Here is a 27,446-nt window from a genome sequence, read left to right as displayed (position 1 = left end):
TGCAAGAGTGCCTTGTGCTCTGTTTTATGCTAATGATTTTTACTGAAAAGTTGTTTTCTTCCCTGTTGTATGTATCTATGTGTCCACATATATATATATATATTATATAGATATAGTATGTACTATTTGTCTGCTTTACTTCAGTCTGCGATTAAAGCAAAAGCAACTGAGATCAAAACAAACTGGAAAAAAATGTCAGATAGGTTCAGATATTGCAGGTTTATTTGGTGGGAGACATGGCTTAGGAGTAGTTCCTTTCATAAGAAGAGACATCTACCTTTACATCAAATGTTAGTTATTCCAAGTTTCTTGAATTCTCATGTGGTTTTCATATTAGTATAAACAAAAGAATGTTCGGCTACGAGATCGGACTTGTAGCTCAGTGATCTCACTCTCTGTCGGAATATGCGGTTTCTTTGGGTTCGATCCTCCCTCCTCGCGTGAGTTGTAATAAAAAAAATTGTACGACTACATGTTGATGATCCACTCCGAACTAAACTAGGTCGCTTGCTGATGAAAACCAACCCATGACGCTACTACAATCGATCTAATTATTAATATCGCGACATATTATTCGAATGAGGTTTACGTAATCAGATGGTGATGACCGTGCACCTTTTATGCAAAGTAAATCACACAAGTCTCATGTGTGCAATATGGTGAGGATGATATAAATTGCACAAATTATAGCATAAATTGGTACATTTTTGCCTTTATTATTTCAAATTCATCAGCCTGAACCATACCAAAGTGTAGTAAAAGATGAAAAAGAATTTCTTTTGATTAATTTCTACTTTGTCCTTTTGATGAAAGAAAGAGTGCAGGTTGGCAATCATAATTTCACTGTATCTAAATTAATAAGTAGCAGACTCATTGGATTTTTTCCCTCATAATAATTAGGACCACCAGGTACATCATGGGCACGCCATTAATTTTTAAATTAGCCATTCTATTAATTATGAGTTTGCACAAAAGTTGGACTTTGGTAAAATTATAGTAAAATTGATGTTTTATAGATTAAACAAATAATGATTTGCAGGCAAGAGCAAAGAATATAACAGCGAACCCGGACTTTGTGGTAAAAGTTCAAGTCAGAGTTTGTAAAATAAAAAGATGAGTATGTCTTTTATGAGACGATTTATGAATCTTTATATGTGAGACGGTCAACTCTACCGATATTCACAATAAAAAGTAATATTTGTAGCATGAAAAGTAATATTTTTTCATGGATGACCTAAATAAGAGATACGTCTCACAAAATATAACCTGTGTGATCGTCTCACACAAGTTTTTGTCTAAAAATATATGGTTATTTGTTAACATTATAACCAACTAATCACAAAATATTTACATTTTAGAAATAAAAAAATAGGATTTTATATTAAGAAAAAAGCATTATGCTCGTGTTAAAAAATATAATGTATTAAAAAAGACATAACATGAAAAAAAAAAGCATTAAAAATTTAGTATGTTAGTATTATGTATTTATTGGATAGAAAAATAAAAGGTTTATTAATAGTTTTTACACTATTAAAATAAGGAAATAATATATTTTTTTTAAGAATATCGAAACATTAAAAAAATCTGAATATAATCAGTTATTTTTTTTGGTAAATCTGAATAAAATCAAAATCTCTGTAAATTTGATGTGGAGATAACCAGATCTTTAGATTCCTTTCCAAAAAAAATACGAAGATAAATTTAAAACATAAGATGTTTCGAAACAAACAATTTTTCAATAATAAATAGAGTAGGACTTTTGTGAGACAGTGAATCTTTATATGAGAGACAGATCAACCCTACCGATATTCGCAATAAAAATTAATACGCTTAGCATAAAAAGCAATACTTTTTCATGGATGACCCAAATAAGATATCCGTCTCACAAAATACGACCCGTGAGACCGTTTCACACAAGTTTTTGCCTAATAAATATCTATTTCGCAAACAAATCTCTCCATTGAACTAGAAACGAAACAAGTCATCGATTTATCATCTCTTTTTTCTCAAAAAAATCAAGAGAGCTCTCAAAATCGAAGATATAGCCATCTTAAAATTTATGTATTAAGAATTTTACCCAAAAATGGGAATAAATGTCCAAATATTAATAACTTTTTTTCGGTAGATCTGAATATATTAACCATATACATATTTTGTCGAATCCAAAAAAAATCAGAAAAATTAATTAACAAATCTGGACACAAGAAAGAATCATCATAGGATACACTGATTTTGTTTCGGAAGTATGAAAAAAAACTAAATCAACGATGATATAATTTTTTCTCAGTAGATCTGAACATGTTAACAATATTCGTGTTTATCAAATCCGGAAAAACAACAAAAAAAAGAAAAAATAATAAATATGAAGCAATGATATAGCTCTTTCTTGGTAGATCTGAACATGTTAACAATATGCATGTTTATCAAATGCCGAAAAAAAAAATCTGGAAACAAAGATATAATTTTTTCTCGGTAGATCTGAACATATTTACAATATATATGTTCATATAAAATCTAGAATTAATCCAAAAAACGAAAAATAATAAATCTAGACATAAGAAAATGAATCATCGATTTATCTTCTAATCAAGGAAACTCACAAAACAGAAGATTAAGTCATCTTAAAAAAAAGAAAGAAATTGCTACCAAAATATCAAAGATTAACATCATTGGTAGCAACTAGATAAAAAATATGTAGGCCAATGAGAAGTATTCTTATCTGAAATGAATATAAAAAAAATTTTTATACGCGTCACTAGTGTTAGGTTTTGTAAATGATTTACAAGTTTTCTAGTCATTATTTTTCCCTAAGACATTGTATAAATATTCATACTTGTAGATAATTTAATCCATCTAATTCTGGTTATTAAAGTTTATGGATGTTATAATAATACATTCCGCTGCATGTTGTGAATATGTGTTGACTGTTGGATCTAGGTTTTCTACGCGTCCAAAAGCAGCGGAAGTTTTAAAAATTTTATTTTATTTTGACAATCAAAATATATTTGATTTGGGCGCTCGTATGATTTTATGATTAAACATTCATAGGGCGTTGGAATCGTTATACCTTTAATGAATTAATTCACTTGGCTCCAACTACTCCGGTATTAGCGGACGTAGCTCTTGTTGTAAATCCCTACGAACGTTCTTCGATCTCCGAATCAGGTCCACGACCGGATTATTTGTTCCTCTTTTATTTTACACTAGAAAAATTAAAAGAAGTTTTACATTGGAGATTATAGTTTGAGAGACAACTCAAACTTTTTCCCTAAGAGAGGTGGCCGAAATATTTGAGAGAAATATGGAGGAATTTCAAAAATTTGGAAGTGTGGTGGCTAGAGTTATGGCTTGATTACACCTATTTATAATTAAGTCATAACTCAATATTCATAATTAACATCAATGGGCCTGATTGATTATTTGGGCTAGTCAAACTAGTTTAATTAATTAATCAAGGTCCATTAATAACTTTATTTATTTGGTATGTTGGATTTGTAATCCTACAAGCCCATTAAACATACTTCCCACTATATTTAATTAACTCAACTTTTGAGCTTAATAAATTAAATACATTATAAATTCAACATTTGAATTTAATATTTAAATTATAAATTCAACTCCTTGAATTTATCATCTCCAAAAACTTAATATTTAATAAACTCAACTTTTGAGTTTAATAAATTAAATTATCAAATTTTATAAATTCATCTCCTTTGAATTTATTCTCCCAAAATTTAATTATCATAAATCCAACTCCTTGAATTTACTATATCATAATTTAAATTCAACTTCTTGAATTTATTCTCTCAATGAGAACAAACGATCCGGTGCTTGTATGACCCTCAATGGTTCAGGGATACAGCTAGCCGTGAGTTCACAACTCCTAGTGATTCAGAATAACATTTATTCTTATTCGGGCTACACTAGTTAGCCCCATTCTTTTCATTAACACCTTGATTAAGAATGTCGGAACTCATTTCTGATTGCACCCATCGGATCATGGTAAGAGCGTCTAGTAGCATCGCCCCATGATCCCCTAGGTATCACTGATAGTGCCTACAAGAACCAGTCGATTATGATAAACGTACAGTATGATCCATTCATCTCATATATCCCGATCGAATCTGCAACCATTGGTTCATCGAGGGTTGCATATTAATTCGATAACTATGTGACACATATAATAGTGGCATCGCGTGTATTATTTGAAAAACTCCTTCTCCAACGTACATCTCATACTCTGGCCAGAGATTCCATGCACTATTATTACTTCAGATCACATAGGATATCCACATCTGTATGTGAGCGGTGAATCCCCGACTGCAATGCACTGGCTCCTATATGTGTCGCAACTGTACCCAACCTCGCCACCTGATGACTCTCCTAGAGCCGGTAAACGAGTCAAAGCACAGCCCTAGCATATAGAGCCTCAGTGTTGTCGCGGGTCGTAAGGACTAATTGTGCACAATCATAACCACGGACTTATCCTCTCGATGAATGATAACCACTTGGAAAGTCCGAGGGATGACTGTTCGTAATATGACTACCCATCTGCATATTTGGACATCTCTATGCCCGTACCAAAAAACGCAGTATACAACATCCCATATGCTAGTCTCAAGCTCAAGCGACCTTTATCCATGTTTTAGGCGGCTGAATCGACTAAGAACGAATTTAGATTATGCAGTATTTACAAATGAGTTTCAACATCGAATTACGATTCATTTGTTTTAAAGCATAATCAAGGACTTTATCTATGCAGTTTGCATGGATATACAGATAAAGTAAAAAGAAACCATTAAAATTTAAATTATATTAAAATAAAAATTGTTTATTACAACTGAGTCAATAAAATCCATAGCCAACAGTTGGCTTGCAGGGCATCTACTCTAACAATAAAATCCCTAGCCAACAGTTGGCTTATAAATAATTTAATCCATCTAATTCTGGTTATTAAAGTTTATGTATGTGATAATAATACATTCCGCTGCATGTTGTGAATATGTGTTAACAACACCGACACACAACATGACTAAAATCTGATACACATGAGTTTATTGTTTCTGAACTTTTGTGTTAAACAAAACCCCTCACATTANTAACATAGCGACAGTTGATCAAAAACCGTCGCTAAATGAAAAGGCGACGGTTTTTGCATAAGTCGTCGCTACATGTGCGTTGGTTTATAAAAAACCGTCGCTATAATAGCAACGGTTTACCAAAAACCGTCGCTATTCCAACTATTTTTTTATAGTGTTTTATAATTTGTACTAATATTTTGTTAGCACGAATTGCAGCCAAAATTTTCACATTATCCAATTTTTAATCATAATATATACTAAATATAATTTGTCCATCGCACGAGTGAGATACTGGTTAAAATTTAAAGTCAACATCTACCTAAATTAAACCTAGCTAGCCTCAATTACACATCCGATACTGGGGAAACTAAATCCAGATGGTTTGATTATAGCAATATAAAGATTAAGTTTGTCAATAAAAAAATTAAAAAAATAAAATAGATACATGAATTAAAAAATATTTTTGTACTAAACAATTCTAAAACCAGTTTATACTGAAAACTAAACCCTAAGCACATCTTAATCTGGCCGAAGCTTATGCCCTTTTGAAATTGAATTTGGTCTTCCAACGTCCTTTATCTTTGCAAATGAATCGTGTTTGCTGATTTCGAGTTGGCGACGGAGGATTAAACTTCTCGTCCAACGCAATCTGATCATCTCGACAGTCTGGAGAACAAAACGCTTTATCACTGCATAACAACAATTAAAAGAATGTGTTAATCTGGAATAATATACTTGACATATTAAATTTCTTTGAACCCAAAAAAAATATATTTTCTAAATGTTTATAATCCTATAAATCTTGATATTCGAAGGTTTCACTAAACCATTTTTAAAAGGTTTATCTTTAAATTCGGATTAATGTTACATGGTGGAGATTAATCTAATATTATATGAAGAAATTATGTACGTACCTGTACATAAATATATCTTCCTTGAAATCTAATTTCTTCTTGCACAAGGCACATGCATCAAGAAAATAATCGCTGCTTTGTTTCTCAACACGTGGTGGTGAAGGGAACTCGAAGATACACTTTCTTGGCTTCTCAGCCAACACCTTCGGGGGTTCTCGCTTCTGGATCAGTGCCGGTGCTGGCGACGACGCCACATCTTTCTTCGCCGGATTTAGGTTTGGCTCGGTTTTCTGTTCCTTTGAAACCATCCGTGGGACAGGGGGGTTGATATCACGGTTAAAGGAACGAAGAAGATCTGCAGATTGTCCCATGCTAGAGGATCGTATCAGTCGTCTAGCCGCCATGGGTTACGTTTCACTTGTTTTCTTGATAAAAAAATAGAGGAAAATTTTGAGAATTTGAGTGCGCCAACAATTTTCGTGAGTCTAGCTAATTAATGCTGGTAGAAGATTTGAGAGAAATATACATAGATAGGAGAGGTGTTTATATAGATATCGGGAGAAATTTTTTGCAAACTTTGAGGATTTCGATTCGGATTAGGATTTGGATTCTAACATTAAAAAGGGTTTGATTTCGCATGGGACCCTTGGGTTCTTGATTCTTTACATGTGTACGAATAGAATTATCTAGTAAACTAATGTTATCCGGAATCAACGAGTTAATTGATTCTTTACATGAGTCGAGTTGTAGATAGTTTTAACAAAATTGACCTATAAAACGACGTCACGTTAGTTTTTGTAAAAAAAAAAAAATTAAATCAACAAGAAGTCTGGTTTACAAAGGCCGGTAGGATTCTTGCATGAAACTCTTTAACCGTCACGGCATCACATGTCCTTATTGGGGTCTTGCATCATTACATGTCAAGTTAGAAAAAAGATTATCGAGTAAATTAATGTTATTTGGAATCAATAAATAAATTTAATTTCTATTTTTTAATAAAAAACTCTATGTAAATACATACATCAAATGCCATGAATAAAATCCTGATCATTATATTTTATAATTTGTTATTTCTAATTGTAATTGTTTTTTATAATTAAAACTATAAATTGTTATTAAATTATTTCAAATATTGAAGATATGTTTAATTAGCCCCCAAAGCACAAAAACTTGCGCGAGACTATCTCACAAGTCGTATTTTGTGAGACAAATATCTTATTTGGGTCAGCCATGAAAAAATATTACTTTTTATGCTAAGAGAATTAATTTTTATTGTAAATATCGGTAGGATTGACCTGTCTCACAGATAAATATTCGTGAGATCGTCTCACAAGAGACTTACTCAAGCCAAAAAGAGTCTTAAACAGGTGGGCTAATATAAATTTTACTTTTAAATAATTTAAATGAAATCTATTATTTTTTAAAAATGATTATAACATTTATTATCATATATCATACGTGAAAATTATCCAGAATATTATTATGGGCTAAGAAACTTTCAAGGCCCATTCAAGTATATATCAGGCCTGAAACTAACACACGATTTTTAATTAAAACGCGATTTGTAGCAGCAACACGCTTTAACATTCTTGTTCACCAAGACACGATTTTCCCTTCCATGTTAAAATACTCGTCTCCATTTCTGGAAAAGAAAAATAGGGTACAAATCACAAAACCCTAAATTCAGAGAAGATTGAGCTGAAAAGCAAAGCAGAACATATTGGAATCTGATTTCAAAAGTGTGGAGTTGGGGAAAATATGGAGTCAGTATTTGGATTGGTGGGTAAAGATTTCGCGATAGTGGCGGCTGACACATCCGCCGTTCACAGTATTCTTGTGCACAAGACGAACGAGGACAAGATCATGGTCTTAGATTCTCACAAGCTCATGGGAGCATCTGGAGAAACTGGAGACCGGTGAAATCCTCTTTTCAATTGCTTAAGAATTTGTTTTTCACTTAGTAATTTAATTGCATTTTATGGTATCTCGTGATCTGTTTGAAATTTACTTTTCTGGTTGTGATTTATTCAGTTTAGTACATAGATTCGATGCGAAGTTTTATTCTGAAATGTTGACGCTGTACATCCTTTTTAGAGGCGGAGATGTGTGTTTATTGTTTCGAACTAAAGTTAGCTTCTTTGTTTCATTTTATGGTTGTTCTTGGTTTTCTCGCTATGTGTAATTTTATTTCTGTTAAATGTATTCTCTTACTGGGTTCACATTCTTTATGTTTATGATGGACAATTTTTCACTGAGAGTCGTATGTTTTTCATTTATTTTCTGCATGTTGTATATATTTTATCATTCTCGACATACTCTGAACATATTATCGATATAGTTGTTATACAAAACCCATAATTGAATGAAATTTCTTGTGCTTAACTGATTGGAAACGGAATGTCTATTTTTTGTTAAGTATCTTACAAGTTTCTATACTCGTGTCCCACAACTTTTTCCTGCTAATGATTGGAGGGATATTTTGTCATGTAATTTTTGATTTCCGCGAGATTGTAGTTTCTTGCATGAAAAACTACGGAGTCCTTTTAAATTATATTAACTCCAAGTTAAATAGTATTTACAAACAATGAGATTTCTAGGAAAGTCTGTTGTTTAAGGTATTTGGTTTCTGAATTTCCTACATTCTGTTTATGATGACTTTCGTTGTGATGGGAGGTTTCTTTCTCGCATCTTTCTGACATTTCATGTTGCCTTGTGTTTCTGTTTCCGGATTTTATTTTACTAGGAAAGTCTGTTGTTTAAGGTATTTGGTTTCTGAATTTCCTACATTCTGTTTATGATGACATTCGTTGTGATGGGAGGTTTCTTTCTCTTATGGTTCTGACATTTAATGTTGCCTTGTTGTGTTTCTGTTTCCGGATTTTATTTTCCCAAGTTTTTATGTATTAGTATTGCAATAATAATTAGCTATCACTGATTTCCAGTTAAGATAACTTTTTTTCAGTTAATAGCTTTGGTATCTAGACCCTTTTTTCTTGTTATCTATCTGCTGATTTGGGTGAGTGACATTGTTTTTGTTTAAGTTTTACGATTATACATTTTTGGATGTTTTGAGAAGTTCAGATTTTTGAAATCCTGTTTGATAATGTATGCTTGAATTCTGGATAAACATCCCCTGTTATGGTTCACATGTTTTGCATGATCCACTTTGTTGTTTCTGTTGAATGAAACTGTGGGTGGCAATTATTTTCTTTTTGCGGGATGATGCTTTAGGGTCCAGTTCACAGAGTACATACAGAAGAATGTGGCGTTGTACCAATTTCGCAATGGAATTCCCCTCACAACTGCAGCTGCCGCAAACTTCACCAGAGGCGAGCTTGCCACAGCCTTGAGAAAGGTATAGTTTTCTCTTTAGAGATTTCTCCATGACGAATTTATCACTTTCTTTCATTTCTCGCAGTCTGCCTTCTATCACTTGGTTTTTAAGATTACGTTTGTGCATCAAAAGAAGAATAAAATAATAGAAGAGGGTGTTCACGTTTGGCTTTTAATATCAAATAAAGAAAGCACCTGTTAATTGCCAAATGATTTAGTTTAGGTTTGGGTCTAAACCCTCCAGTTTCTGAAGCCACCTTGGCACTAGTATATTTTAGTCAAATGATGACTAGTGAGCTGAAGTAATTGCTTAAACATCTTTATTTGGCATATTTTGTCACGTCTCATTCCCACAGATCTGCACAAGCGAAATACTACACAATGAGCCATGCTAGCAACTAGTTTGCACAATTGTTTATTTTGTGAAGTTAATTGACGATTATATCATATAAAGTCATTCAAAATAACCCCTATAATCCGGTGTACTGGTATTATATACTTTTGACACAGTTTAACTTGTTGATTTTTGTTTTTCAGAATCCATACATGGTGAATATCATACTAGGCGGTTACGACAAGGACGTAGGCCCATCTCTATATTTCCTTGATTACATCGCATCACTTCACAAGGTTGATAAAGCTGCATTTGGTTATGGATCCTACTTTGCTCTCGCCATGATGGATAGGCACTACCGTCAAGACATGACAGTCGAAGAAGCTATCGAGTTGGTGGATAAGTGCATATTAGAAATTCGTACAAGGTTGGTCGTTGCTCCACCAAACTTTGTAATCAAAATCGTCGACAAAGATGGGGCTAGGATACATGCTTGGCGTGAGTCGATCAAGGATTCCCATGTTCCTGCAGCTTGACCCTTTTTTGAAGGGTTTCTGAAACTTCTTTAGTTTTCATTAATACACTGAAAAACTTCAAATGACTTGTGGGATATGTTTTCTAAAGGCACTTCTATCTTTGATTTGCAATTTACTCGAATTCTTGTAGCTTCAAGCAAATTTGACGTGCACGGCTCGCTTTGTCATTTGAGGTAAGTTGCTCATTCATTTGGTTGTGCATGTAAGGTAAGTTGAAACAATTTTATTCGAATTATCATGATTATTATTTTTGCTCATTTGTTTTACGTTTTCCTGTCAAGTTGTGTCAGAATTTCGTTAAAAATAAGATATTATAAATGAAGTCAAAATATCAATTTTGAATCTTATATCGATATTGTTGTTCTTTAAACGCACAAGAATGAACTTTAATATAATTCATTGAATACAATTTTTGTTCTTTTTTTTTGAAAAATTTGTAAAATAACAATGGTTAGAGGAGGTTTTTCTCTTAGAAAGATAGTTGACCAAGATTTAAAAAAATCTTTTTTTTTCTCTCTTTGTTTTTGAATTATAAAAATTGAATTTTTTCATTAAAAAATAAAAAGAACTTTCTTCTTCATTGTTTTCTGCGATCTCGGCCAGAATACATATATAGCAATTAATGCACGATGTCGATTGAGTTGGGCATAATTTTCAGGTTTTTTTGATACATCAATTGCAGATTTTCAACGAACAACAAACATTCAAAACCATGAAAATAAAAGTAATTATATTAACACAAAAAATGAAAAGAGCCAATATTTTTTTATTTTTTTTCCCGATAATTTTTTAGAATTGAAAAGATATTGTTTGGGGTGTGAAACAAATTTTTCTTGGTCATTATTGATAACCACTTGGCACTCCACTCAACTCAACACTCAGCAGTCAGCAGGGGTAGTTTTGTCCTTTCATAACCTCTTCCAGCTTCATCGCGACACTTTTCCCCTCCCATCTCCTCTTTCCGCGCATAAATGATCGTAAATGGCAAACTATAAGGCAAATTTCATTCCAATTTTACCCTCACGAAATGGTGTTTTCACCTTTCTCACCCTTTCCCCTTATCTCCGTCACTTCATCTATTATACGCCATCTGCCGTAGAACCCGATGTTAGCCGCCGCCGTTTTAAACATGTCTGCCCCCGTACCTTTTCAATCCACCTCTCTCAGCCGCGACTTAGAATCCGAACCTTGTTGGAACCCAGATGTCGTAAGTCTTGTGTGTGTGCATTTCGGATTTCTTTTACATTTTTCGTGATGATCGAGATTAAAGGTTGCATCTTGATCCATAATGATTTGTTATTCGCTTTTGTTGGCTAGTGCTCTGTGTTATGCGAGTTATCTGAGAAAGACAGGTGTTCACTTTTTTAGTATAAAAAATACAGTTAACGGTCGTTGACTGCACACTCGGGGTTCTAACTTAGTTGTGGATCGAACATTTAATAAGTAAGAATAGATCTGCAGGTTTGATCTACTGTTAAATTCGATAAAGTAATTCGAACTAAAATTAAGTTCTTCAGGAAGATAAGATTGTGATACTCTTGTTTACTATGAATTGCTAGATTGAATCAAATAGACTCCTTTCTGATATTGTTCTGATTTGATGATCTTCAAAGTTTAGAAGTTGGAAAAATAAATTAATTAGGAAAGAAACATGAAGCTTTTATTTGTTAATAATCGAGTTGGTGGCAATGCCAATAATTTGAATATAAAGTTATTATATGCTCATAAGACATGTGCCTGACTTAAGGTGAGGCTCCGAGTTGCGCCTTGCTACGAGCTATGGGCACATCCACTCAATGAAGCGCATGCCTGAACAATTAAGCTCCAATTTTGGTGCACATTAAAGTTTCAAAGCGCCTTCTAAGCACACAAAAATGTAGTATTAATAAATTCAGCGAAAGAATCAAGAATATAGTTATATATTTTACTTGTAGATTAATGAATGTTTTTTTGTTTATTGACATTTAATAACTTATAAAGCAAATACTAGACTCCACGTGTTGACATTTTCTTCAAATATTTAATAATATCCCTTGAATAAGACGCAACTCGTTCGATCGTTGCGACTAAGTGCTAAGATACTCATATGCCTTAAAGAGCCTTGTGCTTCTGGTAACTATGCACGAGTGTTCAATAGCCACCTCATTGTGGTACTTGCCATTCAAAAGAATTTCACACTTTCTATGAAAACTTGAAACTATAAATCCATGGTTCTGACCATAAAATGGCTCGTTTTCTTTTTGCATGTGAGCTACTATGTCTGTTTGCATATTATTTTGTAATAGCTCTTGGTATGTTATTGCTTCAAGTTTCATCTTTGTCCCTGTTTCTCTCATGCCTTTTCATTAATTTGTAGAGAAAGGGGAAACATTCACAACCGAAGTAGATGAAGAATCCACCTCATCCAGTAACAATGGTGTTCGCAAAAGACGATATTCTATGTAGTCCATCCGATTATTTGGTGTGTACTTAACCCCGGATAATATTGCAGTTGCTATGGTATATTTTGTCCAAGGTGTCTTGGGTCTCTCTAGGCTTGCAGTCAGTTTTTACTTAAAAGATGACCTCCATCTGGGCCCTGCTGAGGTAATCATAGTTGTTGGATTAGGTCTCAGTTCATGGGTGGACGTGCTAACGGTTGAAACTTAGAATTATGTGGATTTTGGAAATGAATAAAATCAGCGAATTTTCAAAACTGTGTTTATTTGTGTTATGACTTTACTGGGAAAGAAAAATTAAATGATATATTTATTTATATTGTGGCCATAACATTGGAATTAAGGTGTGGTACGAACTCTGGGGTTCTTTTATATGCATTGTTGTTACTGCTTGAATTTGTGCCTATTCACTAATACTAGTTTACATCATTTTGACACAAAAATTTAGCTCGCCATGTAATTTGAATACTTGTACACATTATTTCTAGTTCGGAGAAAATTATTTCATGCGTTTATTGAGTCTGATTTTAAAGCAATATTGTTTCTTTTTATCCTGTCAAACATATTGAGTACTCATCTTTGCATGGTTGACTAGACAGCTGTCATATCTGGTGGTATCTCATCGCCGCCGTGGATTGTTAAGCCCCTTTATGGTTTCATCAAGTGAGTATTAACTCACATTGATTATTGATCTTCTCATTTTTTTACTTTTCATGTTATTAATTTCCTAACCCTTTCTCTGATGCATTGTTGTAGTGATTCCATTTCGCTTTTTGGGTATCGAAGAAGGTCATATTTGGTTCTTTCTGGACTTCTGGGAGCTCTCTCATGGGCTTTGGTGACCACTTTTGTCAACAGCCTTCTGCATACTTCTTGGATATCTTTCTGTCGCATATTCAGACGTTGTTAGTACTCGTTCCCTTTAATTTTGGGGACAGATAAAATGAATGTCATCATCCTTTTTTATTTGAATCTATGTAGTACATGGGATGGAATTGTAGTTTGAACTGGCCAAAGTATGTTGCGAGTTTCATTTCTTTAATGAGTTTATTGATGTATTATGTTAGTGCGATCTGTGATGGAGCTTCTCTGAGTCCAAAAGTGAGTGGTGTGGAAGTCATTTTGGCCAATTTCTCTTATATCTAATTCACGAGCTCAAAAGATTGGAGTTTCAGAGGCATTACTGTGTGACATTGTTGTTGATCTTTTGGGTGTCATTTGATAGACTCATCACAAACCTGTTAAGACAAAGAATCTTTCAGGTTGTGGACTCGATGATAGTGGAGAGGGCTCGTGGTGAATCACAAAGCACGTCAGGATCTCTTCAGTCTTTATGCTGGAGTTCCTCAGCTTTTGGTGGAATTGTGAGTTCCTACTTTAGCGGCTCTTTGGTGGGTACATATGGTGATAGGTATGCCATGCATTCTGCACTTGTTAATTGTTATCATCATATTTTTTCTCGCATTGGTTCTTCTGGTTCAGTATACTTCTCAATACTCGCAGGTCTGTCTTTGGACTAACAGCAATGCTTCCACTGATAACATCTGCAGTTGCTGTTCTTGTTAAAGAGCAGCAGCCAGTTTTTGGCTCAGCTAGAGGGCAGAATCTTTTGTTGGGCGGCTCTGCGTTTGTTCAAACCTCAAAACAGAGTATAATTCAACTGTGGGATACCATTAAGCAGGCCGATGTATTTCTCCCAACCGTGTTCATTTTTCCTATGGCAAGCAACTCCACATTCTGATTCTGCTATGTTTTACTTCACGTTTGTTGATTCATCCCCTCAATTTTATTTTTGCAGATAACTATGAACTTAAAAGTTTTCTGTTTTCAGGTCAATTTCTTGGACGTGTGAAGCTTGTAACTTCAGTCGCATCAATTGTTGGTGTTGGATTCTATAATGGTTTCTTGAAAAGTGTCCCTTTTCAGTTAAAAGATTTAACTTACAAATATGTACATATCATTAATATTATGATTTCTTTATATCAAAAGAGTAAAAATAAAAAATAAAAAAATGAGGAGACATTCTTGGACGAGTTCTTGCAAAGATGAGACATGATTGGGGGATACAGGATGAGCCCATATTATCCCTCATAGGGAACCTCTCACGTGGAAACTAATCTAAGCCTCACATGGGTCATAAAACGATATTGTCGGGCCAAAATAATGTTATATTATACAAAATTATAAATAATATAATTTAAATTATAAAATGTTAAATTTTTATGTAAATCATAAATATATATACATCAAAATTTAAAATACAAACAATATTATACAAAATAATGATATAATATAGTAAATAATATAATTTAAATTATAAAATGTTAAATTTTTATGTAAATCATAAATATATATACATCAAAATTTAAAATACAAACAATATACATATAATCAAAATATAAAATGTAACTGTACATATTTTTTAAACAAAAAAATATAAATAAAATAACTTATAATACTATTAAAATAATATTTTTAACAAAATCTGAAATCCAAATAATAATTTATAAGAAAAAATTAAATTCTAAAAAAATGAAAAATAGCAAAAAGTTCGACTGATTTTTGACCTTTTTTGATTAATTTGACTGTTAAAAATGTTTTTAAATATGGTCTGGACCGAAACAACGACCAGTTCCCGATCGAGCCGGTCAGTCCAGTCCAGTTTTGAAAACACGACTTTATACCGTATAATAACTCGAATATCATTGTTTTAACAGCTGTCTTAAAAAACAATTATTGCTCCAACTATATCTAAAACCCGATTCAGTGTAACTTCCTAATCACCATTTGACAAATGTATATAAATGTTTGTTGAGAATATGATGTTTTCAATCAATTATGTGTAATGATATATATAACTTGTGACAAAGAATATAATGCTTACGCCTAACTTGGATATAGTTGCAGTAGAATTAACATGGTGTTACTATTAATACATATTCTTTCAACTATGATTGCAATTGGTGCAATAATTGTGATTATATTAATTTGAAACCACCCCACCGATATCAATCTCGATAATAATCATGTGATAACAAATCATTCAAAATTAATTTCTCGATAATAATCATGTGATAACAAATCATTCAAAATTAATTATGCAATTAGCCTGACAAATATATATAAACATATTTGTTCTATTTGATGATATGTAGAATTAAGTGTTTGTCGATTTCTTAGGGAAAATTATGGACTACAGTTAACATAAATTAACTCGATTTCTTATAACTAAGTTGAGAAGAATAGTTAAGTTGAATAATGAAATGCCAATTAGAAGTAATTATCTTTTACAATGTAACGTCCTAATGTATACTTAAATGGCTTAAAGTTATGCCACACACACACACACATATATGTAAGTGCGTGCATATATATTATGTATGAAGTAATGAATTTGAAGAAGTAAAAACTGTTACATAAAATGCTAACAACAATAGCGTTGAAACGAACTCGTAAAGATAAAGCAATAGCCGAAACAAGTGAGATGTTTACAGTAAGAATATCGTGCAAAGTAAATCAAAACAAAACCGAGGCCTGTAGCGTGTACAGTTTCCTTAAAACAGATTCGTCCCCTCAAGTATGTGCTTTGAAGATCTCGATGGACAACTGTTTCCCATTATACAACGGAACAACCAGCAGTGACTTAGTACGAGGCACTACTACGACGAATTGAAAACGTACCTTTACTTTATCACCGAGATTTAACAGAGACCAAATGAAAAGCTAACAATATGAAAAGCAAGAGAGTGCTTGAAAGATATAAAATTTTCATGTGTTTGAAATGAGAAAATGAATCTAATATTTATAAGCCCCAAAATGCACACCAAGAGTCATGCAAGATTAATTAACTCAATTAATTTTCCCATTAACTAAAGAATATGAAGAGCCAAAAGTCTTCAACAAACTCAATGATGTGGAAAGTCAAAAGATACTTCCACAATAATGAGCCACAACTAACTCAAGAATGTGGAGAGCCAAAAGACACTCTCACATTCATGATACATAATTTTAATTCAAACTTTAAATTTACTTGAAATTTCCAACAAAAACTATGTGATATCACCCACTTGTACGGATTAGCACAAATCTCACTCGTTAGAGTAGATGTCTGAGTTCAAACCTAGATGATAGCGGAAAACCTCTTCATCCTATGTAATAATAATTATATATATATAAAATATGTGATGCTCCTCGAAATAAGGAGTTACATGTATGATAAAATGTGCTACACTTTTCAATCAGAGTAATCTTTGTTCCGATGTCTATCTAGCGAATAAGAACATGAAAAACACTAATTAACATATGAAAGGATGGAGGGATTCTTCCTGTTGAAACATCTCCGATACTCAAGTCAGTACGTATAATTAATATAAATAATGGAGTAATAATGTAATTGAAAAGGAAAAAAGTGAAGTGAATTTACGCACCAAATCTTGAATATTTATGGGCACAAGAAGGGCTTTTTATTCTTTATACTATCCACCAGATGCGATTTAGCTGATGGGATTATGCAAATGATAATAAGTACACCGAACATAATTAAGTTTATTTATTTTGGCACGGCAGAAAAATTTACAAAAGTGCAAGTCATCTTGGAATATTATATCTACCGAACATATAATATTCGATAGCTATTTTAATTTTAAGAAGATAAAGAAAACAAATTGAAGAAATTAAACATGGTGGGAGGCTGTGTTATAGGTAATATGCATGTAATAGAAAAGCCACGATTCATATTAAGATTAGGTGAAACTAATTAATTAAAATCTAGAAACTAGAGGTTGGAGCAAATTACATGTTAATTTAACTATATGATGTACATAAAATTTAGAGAATATGGTTTTTTTTTGTCCACTGACATGTCTAATTTAGGGTTTTGTTCCACTAAATTTTTAAATTTTGGTTTTGATATATTAACTTTTATTTTTTTGATGATTTTGGTCCAATTATTTGCATAATATCAAAAAATTCAACAATTTTCGATGCCACGTTAACATACGAGTGTGGCAAAATAAGACTGAAAGCCAAAAAAATTCGAAGTTAGCATACCAAAACTAAATTTTGGAAAATTTAATGGAAAAAACTTAATATAGCTAGATAAAATTATTGGATAAAAAAATTTATTTTCTCTAAAATTCATACAAATAGTAAGGAAAAAAATTAATTTATAATAATAATAATTATAAGATTATGTGAAATATATATATTTTCATTCTATATAAAGTTAGAAGACGTGACAAAAACAACACAATTTCTATGATTCATTGAAGACATGCTTGACTATAACCCAAGGACATCCACAGCAGACTCCTACGTGGCCATTGCAAATGCCGGCTGCCTACTCGACAACAAATTTACATGTTTTTGGACTAAACAATGACACCACTTTTCATGTGACCATAAATTTTTAATGTGGCCCGAAAACTTCATTACCATTTTTTTTATTTAAAAGATGGAGTGTATAAAAAGTTAGCAAGTAACATCGAAAATTGGAAAGAAATGCTGAATTTTAGACTTTCTTGGATTAAATAAATATTCAAGGATAAAACTTGTGGGTAGGAATAGTGACTGTATTTGCTCTCGTAAAGGTTGGCTGGCTATATCAAACAACGATAATGACATATCACATGTTCAAATTTGTGACATAAATTGCTCAAATTTTATTTTTCACGGCAACGGGGGCATTACATGATTACTGCACTGGCATAGAACATGGCGAGCTTTATGAGAAAATTAGAAATTATCGGGGACGTAATGGTATAATTGCTACTGTTCAACATGGTATATTTCGTTTTTCAATATCGAAAAATTGTAATTTTTGTCAAATATGTTAACTTATTTGCGATTTTAATCTTGTATATTGACATACATCAGTTTTAGACATTTATTTTCAATTTTAGTAATTTTTTCGTTGGAATACTGATGTAACACTACAAACATGTCAGCTTAAATCATGTAAGTGCCAAAACGTGACCGATCAAAATTGCAAAAAGATTAAAAAAAATAAAAAAAATCAAATCAAATATAGCATTTATCAAGGGCTAAAATGTCGGATGATACCTAGCAATTTCACCTTTCTTCATATCACTAAAACATAATATCAATATTAGAGTTAGTAAACATCAACCAACATGAAGTCATTTGTTCGAGTGAATATATATACGAAATCCCAGTCTATTCCTCGGTGACACTGCAGTATTATGATCGAGAACTACTGAATTCAATGGCAATCCCAAACCAACCTTCTGATGATCGGCAGGTCAACTTAGCCGAGCGGTCGACTTGGTATCGTAGATCCACAGACACGCGCACGCTCGCTTGTATACATGAGTCCAAGTAAATAAGGTGACACCCCAAAGATCAAGGATAATCTAGCAACTTCATGATCAAGAGTTGAATTCAAAACATATGGCTAGATATATGAGTTTTGCTGATCTTTTATATATCTATATATAGCATATATTTCATAAAAAATAAAAATGAATTTCCTGCCCCTTTATATCATTTTTTTGCTGTTCCCATCGAGTATTCCCCACATAAATTAAGCGAGTAAATTTCCCAAAGATGCTCGGTCCTCACCTACCAGAAACAAGATGCATTAGTTAGCCATGAAATGTGTCAGAAAAGGGTTCCTACATTAACTGCTCTCCATCTGCTGATTTAAATGTTCAATCATGGCCAAACCAGTTGACACCAATACAAAAAAATTAAACTGATTAGTACATATACCAATATGCTTCATTCTTGCTGCGTCACATCTCATTTCTCTGCAGCCAATTATTTTATTCAAGCACTGAGAATCACTACAAGAATAAATGTTTATGGTGACATTCATAAATATCATCATATTCAATATTTAGTGATATTTAAGTTTTAGTGACACCTCTATGTCCTCTATTACAGACACCTCTATGTCCTTATTACAATGTCGTCTTAAACTTCCTGACATTTTTTAATGTTATTATAAGATGTTAATGACAACTTCATACGTGTTACTAATTATTCATATAATGACAATTTTAAATGTCAGGAAAACTCATGTTTAAATACATTTATACATGCTTTATTATTATAGTACTAATGACAAATTTATATGTCGGTTAAAATAATTTATAATGACAACTAAAAGTGTCGTGTACGTAATTTATAGTGACAATAACAAATGTGAAAATATTTGGGTTGGATAAATATTGGAGGAGGGAAAAATAGATAAAATAAATGTGGAAATAAAAAAAACATATTAGATTAGTTATCTTGATATTTTTAATTGATGTCATTTTTTATATGGAGGGAAACAATTATTTTTCCTCCTCCAATATTTTTCCAACCCAAATATTCTCACATTTATATATAGCGACAAATTTTAGTTTTTTAATGATTTTTTACGATGTGAGAAAAATAATTGTTTCCCTCCATATAAAAAATAACATCAATTAAAAATGTCAGGATAACTAATATAATATGATTTTCTTATTTTACACATTATTAATTTTTTATAAGTGTCATTAGTAAGTATTTGTAACAACATATAATTAAAATTGTCTACAAAAAAGTGTCACAATAGTCATTTATTGTTGTAGCGAATATGGCAAATATGTTGACAAGTCTCATTTCGATTAAACATATAAAATGACTTTTTGTATTCGTATATGATCGAGTGTTTGTCATTTTATAAAAAAATATATTTAAATCTTTTAAACCAACAACAACCTAAACACTACTTGTCGGCCGCTCGCTTATGACGAACAATTATTGCACCCTAGAACATGTGATTTTGTTTCAAACTAAAATAAATAATGGTTTCTTGATACTGATTTGTTCATGAAAATAATTCAAGTTAATATGGTCAATCATTGCATGCATATATATGATCAGTCATCGGGATTTTTAATATTTAAATTGTGGAAATTGATTTTTTATTTTTGGGAAAGATTACTGTCCCATCATTCCCAAATATTAGATTTGGCTTTAGAAACACTCATTTTTCTATGGTTGGAGTAATTATTACCAATCTATTCGTGTTTAATATTTTTTTTACCATATATGGAATTCTTTATCTAGCCATGGATAATCGAAAATAAAAATCATATAAATATAAATAATTAAAACTCAAATTAAGGAGCCAATCAAAATATAAAAAATAGGGTTAGTTTGAATTATTAATAAATTTATTTATTTACCTCTACTTGATCCCACAAGAAGTTTTCAAACCGTGTCAACCGAAAGTAACTACCAACCATTATTACAAAACTTCTACCAAAAGAACAAATTAAAAAATGTTGCATATAAACAGTGCAAAGGCACATTAAGAATCCTATTAATTAGCCTTTCTATAAATATTTTTAAGGGAGATGGAAGGATGGACCACAAGATTAGCCCCACAAATATGTGTTTGGTCTGATGTAACGTCAAATGAGAATGAAAAAAAATTGAACAACTTATAAGTTTCAATTAAGAATATAATCCTCATATATGTTAATATTTCAGATACTCGTCGTGATACTATGTAAGATTTAAAGAAAGTAATTTCGGTCAAACTTTAATTTAAGAAAGTGATACAATCGGATTAAAAACACCTCGTCTCCTACACTTAGAAGTTGGAACCATGGTTATTTTCAGGAATGATACATTATTTTTTTAAAATTCATATTTTGATCAGGGATTTTATCGATCTCAGTTCCTATCCTATCGACCAAATTGTCTCATTTTTAATTCGAGGGACATTGAAGTTTACAGATGTGAGTCCCGGGGCCGAAAGGGCGGGGTGATTGCAGGTGTCATGAGGTTGCACGGATAATGAGCGGCTCTTGGCAAACTTCTAAGCGAAGAAAACATGAATGAACTGATCTTACATCGGAAGAAGAGGGATTCCAAGGTGTGAGACTGTGCAGTTGAGGATTGCTTAAAAATTCGATAGGTAATGCTAATATTAAGGTGTGTTTTCTTTTCGGAGCTCATCACATAAGAACTTCAAAGTTAAGCGTGCTTTACTTGAAGTAATTCTGAGATAAGTGGTCATTTGAGAAGTTTTTTAAAGTGCGTGCGAGTGAGGACGTAAATACGCTAAAAAGACCCGTTTTAATACAATGAACATTCATCGAATATGGAACATTGTAAAGAAGATGAAGCAATAACAATTAATATATTGTCAGTAAAATTTTGAATTTTTTTATTTATTGAAGGTATGGGTCCCAAAGGAACATGTCCCTTAGAGCATGGAGATAATTATGCAAATTTTCTGTACTATAAATTCACTCCAATATCTTAACTATTCTTGCTTCTCGCACTCCAACCGCAAATTACCCCATATATAATATATAATACATAGAACTCTTTCTCAATTTTCACGTAGCAAGGAACCGAAAAAGAGAGAGCTAATCTATGCCGATAACGCCTTTTTCATGAGTTCAATCCTACAAAATTGAAGCATCATTCAAAATTCTCCACTCATTTTTCTCAAGAAACTACCCCCCCTCAAAGACATGGACATCGAGTTGATAAAGTGCGAGTGCTGCGGATTGAAGGAAGACTGCACGCAAGAATACATCACAGAAGTGAAGGAAAAATTCGACGGGAAATGGCTGTGTGGTCTGTGCTCAGAAGCCGTGAGAGATGAAGTGAACAGAAGCAAGAAACAGTACTTCGGAATGGATGAAGCTGTGAAGGCACACATGTCGTTCTGTCGAAAATATAAATCGAACCCGGCGGTTCGAGTTGCCGATGGCATGAAGCAGATGCTCCGAAGGAGGTCCGGAGATTTGTCATCATCGTCGTCGTCGTCGCCGAAAAAAAGTTCGAGATCATCATCACACACATCACAGCTTGGAGTTGACTCCACATTTTCTTATTACTAGCTAGGCAAAATTAAAGGGTTGGAAAAAAAAACCCAAGATTCATGAATAATAAAGATTAAGTTTCGTCCTCTCTAAATATATTGAAAATCGTCCCGCCTCAGCTAAATTTTCGTTGGATGAAGATTAGGGTATACCAAGAGTTATTTCAATGGAGGGTTTCTCTTGGTTTTGTTATTTTTCATATATTTTTAACGTAATCGATAAAATTAAATCCATTTCCTCTCTTGTTTGGGAGGATTAATGATTCTCGGGGAAGTGAGATTTGAGCTTCATTCTGGCTCCAAGTAGTATAATTCCACTTGAATACATCATCATTTCATTTAGCAATCTTAATAACAATAGCAACAAGGTTATCAAAATTTTGGTTTAGTTCCTTTTGTAAATATATAGTTTATATATTATATTAATATTAAGAAAACAAAGGGAAATCAAGAAATGGGAATAGAGTCAACTAACTTGCCACTGATCAAACAGCAAAAATTCACCAGAATCTAAATGATCCATCTTAATTTTGTTTCATTAATAATAATTGGTTTTCAAACTATTCAACACTTTTAATTTTTTAATTTCTACACCAGAAGATGATTGTCATTAACAACTTCTATAATTTAAACCAATAATTAGTCCACCAACTTGGTCAAAAACCATTATTATTAATTATCATGTCATCAAACTCAACTAATTCACAACTTGATTTAATGATTTCCTAATTTTCCCAAGAAAACGACCTTAAAGCGAGAAAACAACGTAATCCCAAGCTAGGGAACAAGTCAATGGCCAGGAAAACCCAAAGTACATGTAACAAATTTGCAAAATATTTTTCTGATTTCACCTAGCTATTTATTAGTCAGAATCTCATATTTTTCGGCTAAAATATTTTTTTTATGCAGTACACTAATGAGTAAAAGCTTCTGGTATCATGCATGTGCTTGGTTTCATGAGGGTGCTGCATTATTTTACATTAGTGGTGGCATGTTGTGGCATCTCGACTCAGACATCTGACGTACAGCCACAGGAGTTTAATTTGTGGCCCATATTATTTACCACCTACAAATCACGATCCTCTGATATTTGTGTTTCGATCACAAGTTGATCATTTGTGAGTTTGTTCTTGATAAAATTCTAAGATTTAAGCCCTATCTGCCTTGCCCCCGATTGATCAAGAAACAATATAAATCACAGACTGACAAGCAACACACAGATGCTAGTATTTTTTTATTGTCATATTATCAAGGTCAATTCACTGTCTTCGTCCACTAATTTACATTTCTTTTTTAATTTTAATCATTTTATATTTGATGCGACATCAGACACATCAACTATATATGTTTGACGCCAGGTCAGTAATTTTCAATGACACGACATCACTTTCTGGAGCCATATGAATTGTGATCAGAACCATGGTGAAAATGAGTACAATTGAAAAAAATATACAATTTAGTGGACTAATGCCGTAAATTCATCGAAAATATTATAAAAAACGAAAAAAAAACCAAAAATATATTTTTCCATACATAGATGTTTATAGTACTAACAACATCATAAATGGGGAAAGCTCGTAATGACATAAGCTCAAACTCAATAAATTCATATAATTAATTCGATCGATCGAGCTAGAATCGAGCTACATCAGTAGATTCAATGAATCTTATATTCCTAGAGTGGATGCATGTATAATCAAAAGTGGAAATATATGGACAGAAAGATGGAAGGATCGAGTATTTGTACAGTTTGATACGATCGTGTACGGATATCGCCGTTGATGGTGGAATGAATTTAATGTACATCATAAGAAAATTGCCACAGGCTTCTGGATTGGGCTTGGTTTTTCTTGATTAATGAACCAAACAAAGGATATTAATGGATTAATTAAATAATTTATTATTTTCTTTAAAAAAAGTTTATCGATGACGGTAACCCTTTATGAGTTAGAGGTTCTTTGATCCAGCCGAGAAGATATACAGAGGGACCGGGACGTGCACGAGTAGGTAGGAACACGATAGAGAGGCCAACAAACACCGACCTCAGAACATATTCACAATATTTCAATGAGAAAATATGTTTCACACGATAATCGATCCTTAAGACCAAATGATGCCCTAATGTACGATATAAAATCTAAAGGTGATCATGCAATACCTCACCTAGAATTAACCAATAATATGACATAATTAATTTAATCTAGACTTATTGTTATTAATAAAAAAAATTGTAACACAATAATTACATTTGCATGTACGTCTTAGTCAACCATATGAAGTCCTCGTTTAATATAAAACTGTTTTGATTTTGTAACAGTCACCTAATAGCATGATTAAAAAAAATTGGTTAGATATAGATAATTTATGTAGTGTAATTAATTATATGATATTTCCCAGTGAGTTGAGTGTGAAATGAATAATCGATAGATGTATCTAAGGGTGCAATTGAGTATTACTCGAGCTCGATTCGAAAAAAATTTAAAATAATCGAACCCGAGCTCGACTCATAATGTATTAGTTGCTCGAGTTTCAAAAAACTCGATTCGATTTTTTATATTTTAAATAAATAATATGTGTGTGTAACGAGCTACTCAAATAGACTCATCATATACTCAAGCTCGACTCAATTGTGGACTTGAGCTATTCGAACTCGACTCGAAATCGAGCTAAAGTTTTGACCGCGATTGAGTCGTTTGCACTCCTAGATGTATCTATATGAACCACACTCACCTTGTAGAAAAACTTTGTGGTCAAATAGATAGTTTCTTCTTAAATTTCCATGCCATGACATAAATATTTTCAGAGCTTCTTTCAAAAGGGTTAATAATCAACTATGTTATCATATTTTTTAAAGATTTCCATGTAACATAATTTCAAAACAAATTCCAGAAATTACAATTTTTTAGGGGAAAAAAGTTCGTGGGGGCAAAACAGTCATTTCGAGTTCCTCTTGTTATCTCCAGTCTCCACTCCGTACTCTCGTGGCGAGTTAATTCAAAGCTGAAACCTTTCTTGCAGGACCGTTACATTCAAATTTCAAAAACCCTATTGTCTTCTCTTACTCTCGAGATCAAGAAATTATACGAAACCCAAATAATCTCAAAGCCCAGAAAAATGGTTTCAAGAAAAAGCCCCAAACCCATGGAAGAAACCACGAAAACAAATTTTCTTACACCAAATTCATCTGTTAAATCCAGAACCACAGTGAACAGCAACGCATCTGAAACTCGAGACAGCGTTTATTTTCCGGGATGCAGAAAAGATGCGAATTGCCACTGCGAAATCTGCATAGAAAGCATCAATGCGACTCTTGATTTGATGCCACAAAGTAAGCCCAGAAGCTCACTTACGAAAATCTCTGCTTCAAGGCCTATGGTTTCAAGAAGCCCTATTGCTTTCAACCCTTCATCAACAGATGTTTTTACGCCAAAACCAAGGGCTCAGATTAAGAAACTTTTTGTTTCTCCTCCGCTGAATAGCACTGCAAGAAACAATTTTCAGGAAAGGGTGGAGAAGGGAAACAAGGAGTTGGGATTTGGGAAATTTGTGGTGAGGTGGTGTTTATTCTTGATCTTGATATTGGGTATGGAGTATGGGGTTTCCTGGATGGTTTCTGGGGTTTTGAAGACTAAATTTTCACCGGATATTGTTAAGAATTTGGTTGAGAAATCATGGGATTTAGAGGAATTCAATACAAGGTTTCTTTTCTTGGAGAATGAATTACAAGGTTTAGTTGGGGAAAAGGTCTCAAGCTGCAGCTCTAATAATTCTCTGTGGAGAATCAGTGAGGTATATTGGACGAATTTTTGGCCTCTGTAATCTTGGATACTTGTTCTGGGTATTCGTGTTAATTACCGTATCTAACTATGAATGGGTATGAAATTTATATTGATTCTTGGAAGATTATTTTAATTCATTACGAGGATTTTAATAAAATAAATGACTATTAAATGATGAATGAATGTGCACGCACTTGATCTTGTTTCTTAGATAATTTTTTTATCCACTATGGGGATTTGATCTTTACCAATCTCAAAATTGAATAGAATTATCTACTGTATTTTAGGATGGTTTGTTGCTGAATTCGCAATGTGTGCTGTATGAATCAATGACAGAAGAGATAAGCATTTGGGGATGGCCATTACAGACAGCTGGATTGCTCTCATCTCAATATTCTCCCCGATTATTCAGCATTATATCGGGAAGAGTCACACAAGTAAATGATTTGCATTTGCATTATTTACATTAGTTATGCAGTTTCATATGCTATTTTTGGTTTCCTGAGCTAAGAACCTCTCGATTGCATTGTTTACTTGGCTTGCACTTTGTGATGCATCTTTTGTAATAGTGGTCAAATGGGGAAGCGAAATATACAATTCACTGTGGTAATAGTTCTTNTATATGATAAGATCTTGGTTGATTTATATCTAGATATTATATGATTTGTTTTTTAATATGATTTTTATCTCCAAGATATTTTATCCTTGTTAAAAAGAATTTTATATCTAATGAAAATCTTGTTTCCATATTTTGTAGGACTCTTTTATGGAATAACTTTTAGGTCAAGCCATGAATACAAATATGTATAGTCTCACAGCCGTACATTTGTTGGTGTGGAGAGAAAAAAAAAGGCTTTAGAGAGAGAGGTTTTGGAGAGAGAAAAAGTGTGACAGAGAGAGGCTTTTCATAACGTTGGACATAGAGCTTTTCATTGAGAAGAAAATCACAAGAAGTCCAACATATATTTGCTCTGCAATTTTTATGTGATTGGTGATCACTTTTGTAGGAGCTTTTCGTGTGAGCCTTTTGGTTTGAATATTTCGTGAGGTCGACAGAGGAGCGCATACACAGAAGAAAAATACAAGAGCCGAGTCTATTTCGATGAGACGTTTTTGTGTGATCGGGTAATCACTTTGCAGCGCAGGAAAGTTGCCGGATTTTTCTGAACACACATAGAGTTCAGATATTGAAGATTTTCGTGTGAAGAATTTGGGTGATTGAATCACAGAGTCACTGTGTTGCCGATTGGTGTTGC

General features: G+C 32.8%; 4 protein-coding genes and 1 pseudogene across 4 annotated transcripts; 4 read left to right on the top strand and 1 right to left on the bottom strand.

Annotated features, from left to right (window-relative positions):
* Positions 1-5,588: 5,588 nt before the first annotated feature.
* On the bottom strand, positions 5,589-6,409 carry LOC140980693 (uncharacterized). The gene is made up of 2 exons (XM_073446697.1): positions 5,996-6,409; positions 5,589-5,770 (listed from the first exon to the last, which is right to left on the bottom strand). Exons 1-2 carry the CDS (start codon positions 6,337-6,339, stop codon positions 5,617-5,619), a joined length of 498 nt encoding a protein of 165 aa, XP_073302798.1. The 5' UTR covers positions 6,340-6,409; the 3' UTR covers positions 5,589-5,616.
* A 1,121-nt stretch (positions 6,410-7,530) lies between these two features.
* LOC140981372 (proteasome subunit beta type-2-A-like) lies at positions 7,531-10,390 on the top strand. Its single transcript, XM_073447754.1, has 3 exons — positions 7,531-7,851; positions 9,167-9,290; positions 9,806-10,390. The coding sequence occupies exons 1-3, from the start codon at positions 7,694-7,696 to the stop codon at positions 10,136-10,138; spliced, it is 615 nt and encodes a 204-aa protein (XP_073303855.1). The 5' UTR covers positions 7,531-7,693; the 3' UTR covers positions 10,139-10,390.
* A 681-nt stretch (positions 10,391-11,071) lies between these two features.
* LOC140980275 (folate-biopterin transporter 1, chloroplastic-like) lies at positions 11,072-14,394 on the top strand (annotated as a pseudogene).
* Positions 14,395-21,872: 7,478 nt separating this feature from the next.
* LOC140981807 (uncharacterized) lies at positions 21,873-22,634 on the top strand. The gene has a single exon (XM_073448280.1). It carries the CDS (start codon positions 22,059-22,061, stop codon positions 22,428-22,430), a length of 372 nt encoding a protein of 123 aa, XP_073304381.1. The 5' UTR covers positions 21,873-22,058; the 3' UTR covers positions 22,431-22,634.
* Positions 22,635-25,393: 2,759 nt separating this feature from the next.
* LOC140981689 (uncharacterized) lies at positions 25,394-26,816 on the top strand. The gene is made up of 3 exons (XM_073448107.1): positions 25,394-26,200; positions 26,478-26,627; positions 26,760-26,816. The coding sequence occupies exons 1-3, from the start codon at positions 25,526-25,528 to the stop codon at positions 26,814-26,816; spliced, it is 882 nt and encodes a 293-aa protein (XP_073304208.1). The 5' UTR covers positions 25,394-25,525.
* Positions 26,817-27,446: the final 630 nt, after the last annotated feature.

The sequence above is a fragment of the Primulina huaijiensis genome, chromosome 7, assembly GCF_012295235.1.
Source record: "Primulina huaijiensis isolate GDHJ02 chromosome 7, ASM1229523v2, whole genome shotgun sequence".
Taxonomy (NCBI): Eukaryota; Viridiplantae; Streptophyta; class Magnoliopsida; order Lamiales; family Gesneriaceae; genus Primulina; species Primulina huaijiensis.
Note: the sequence above shows the minus strand (reverse complement) of the source record. Positions and strands in the feature narration are given on the sequence as shown.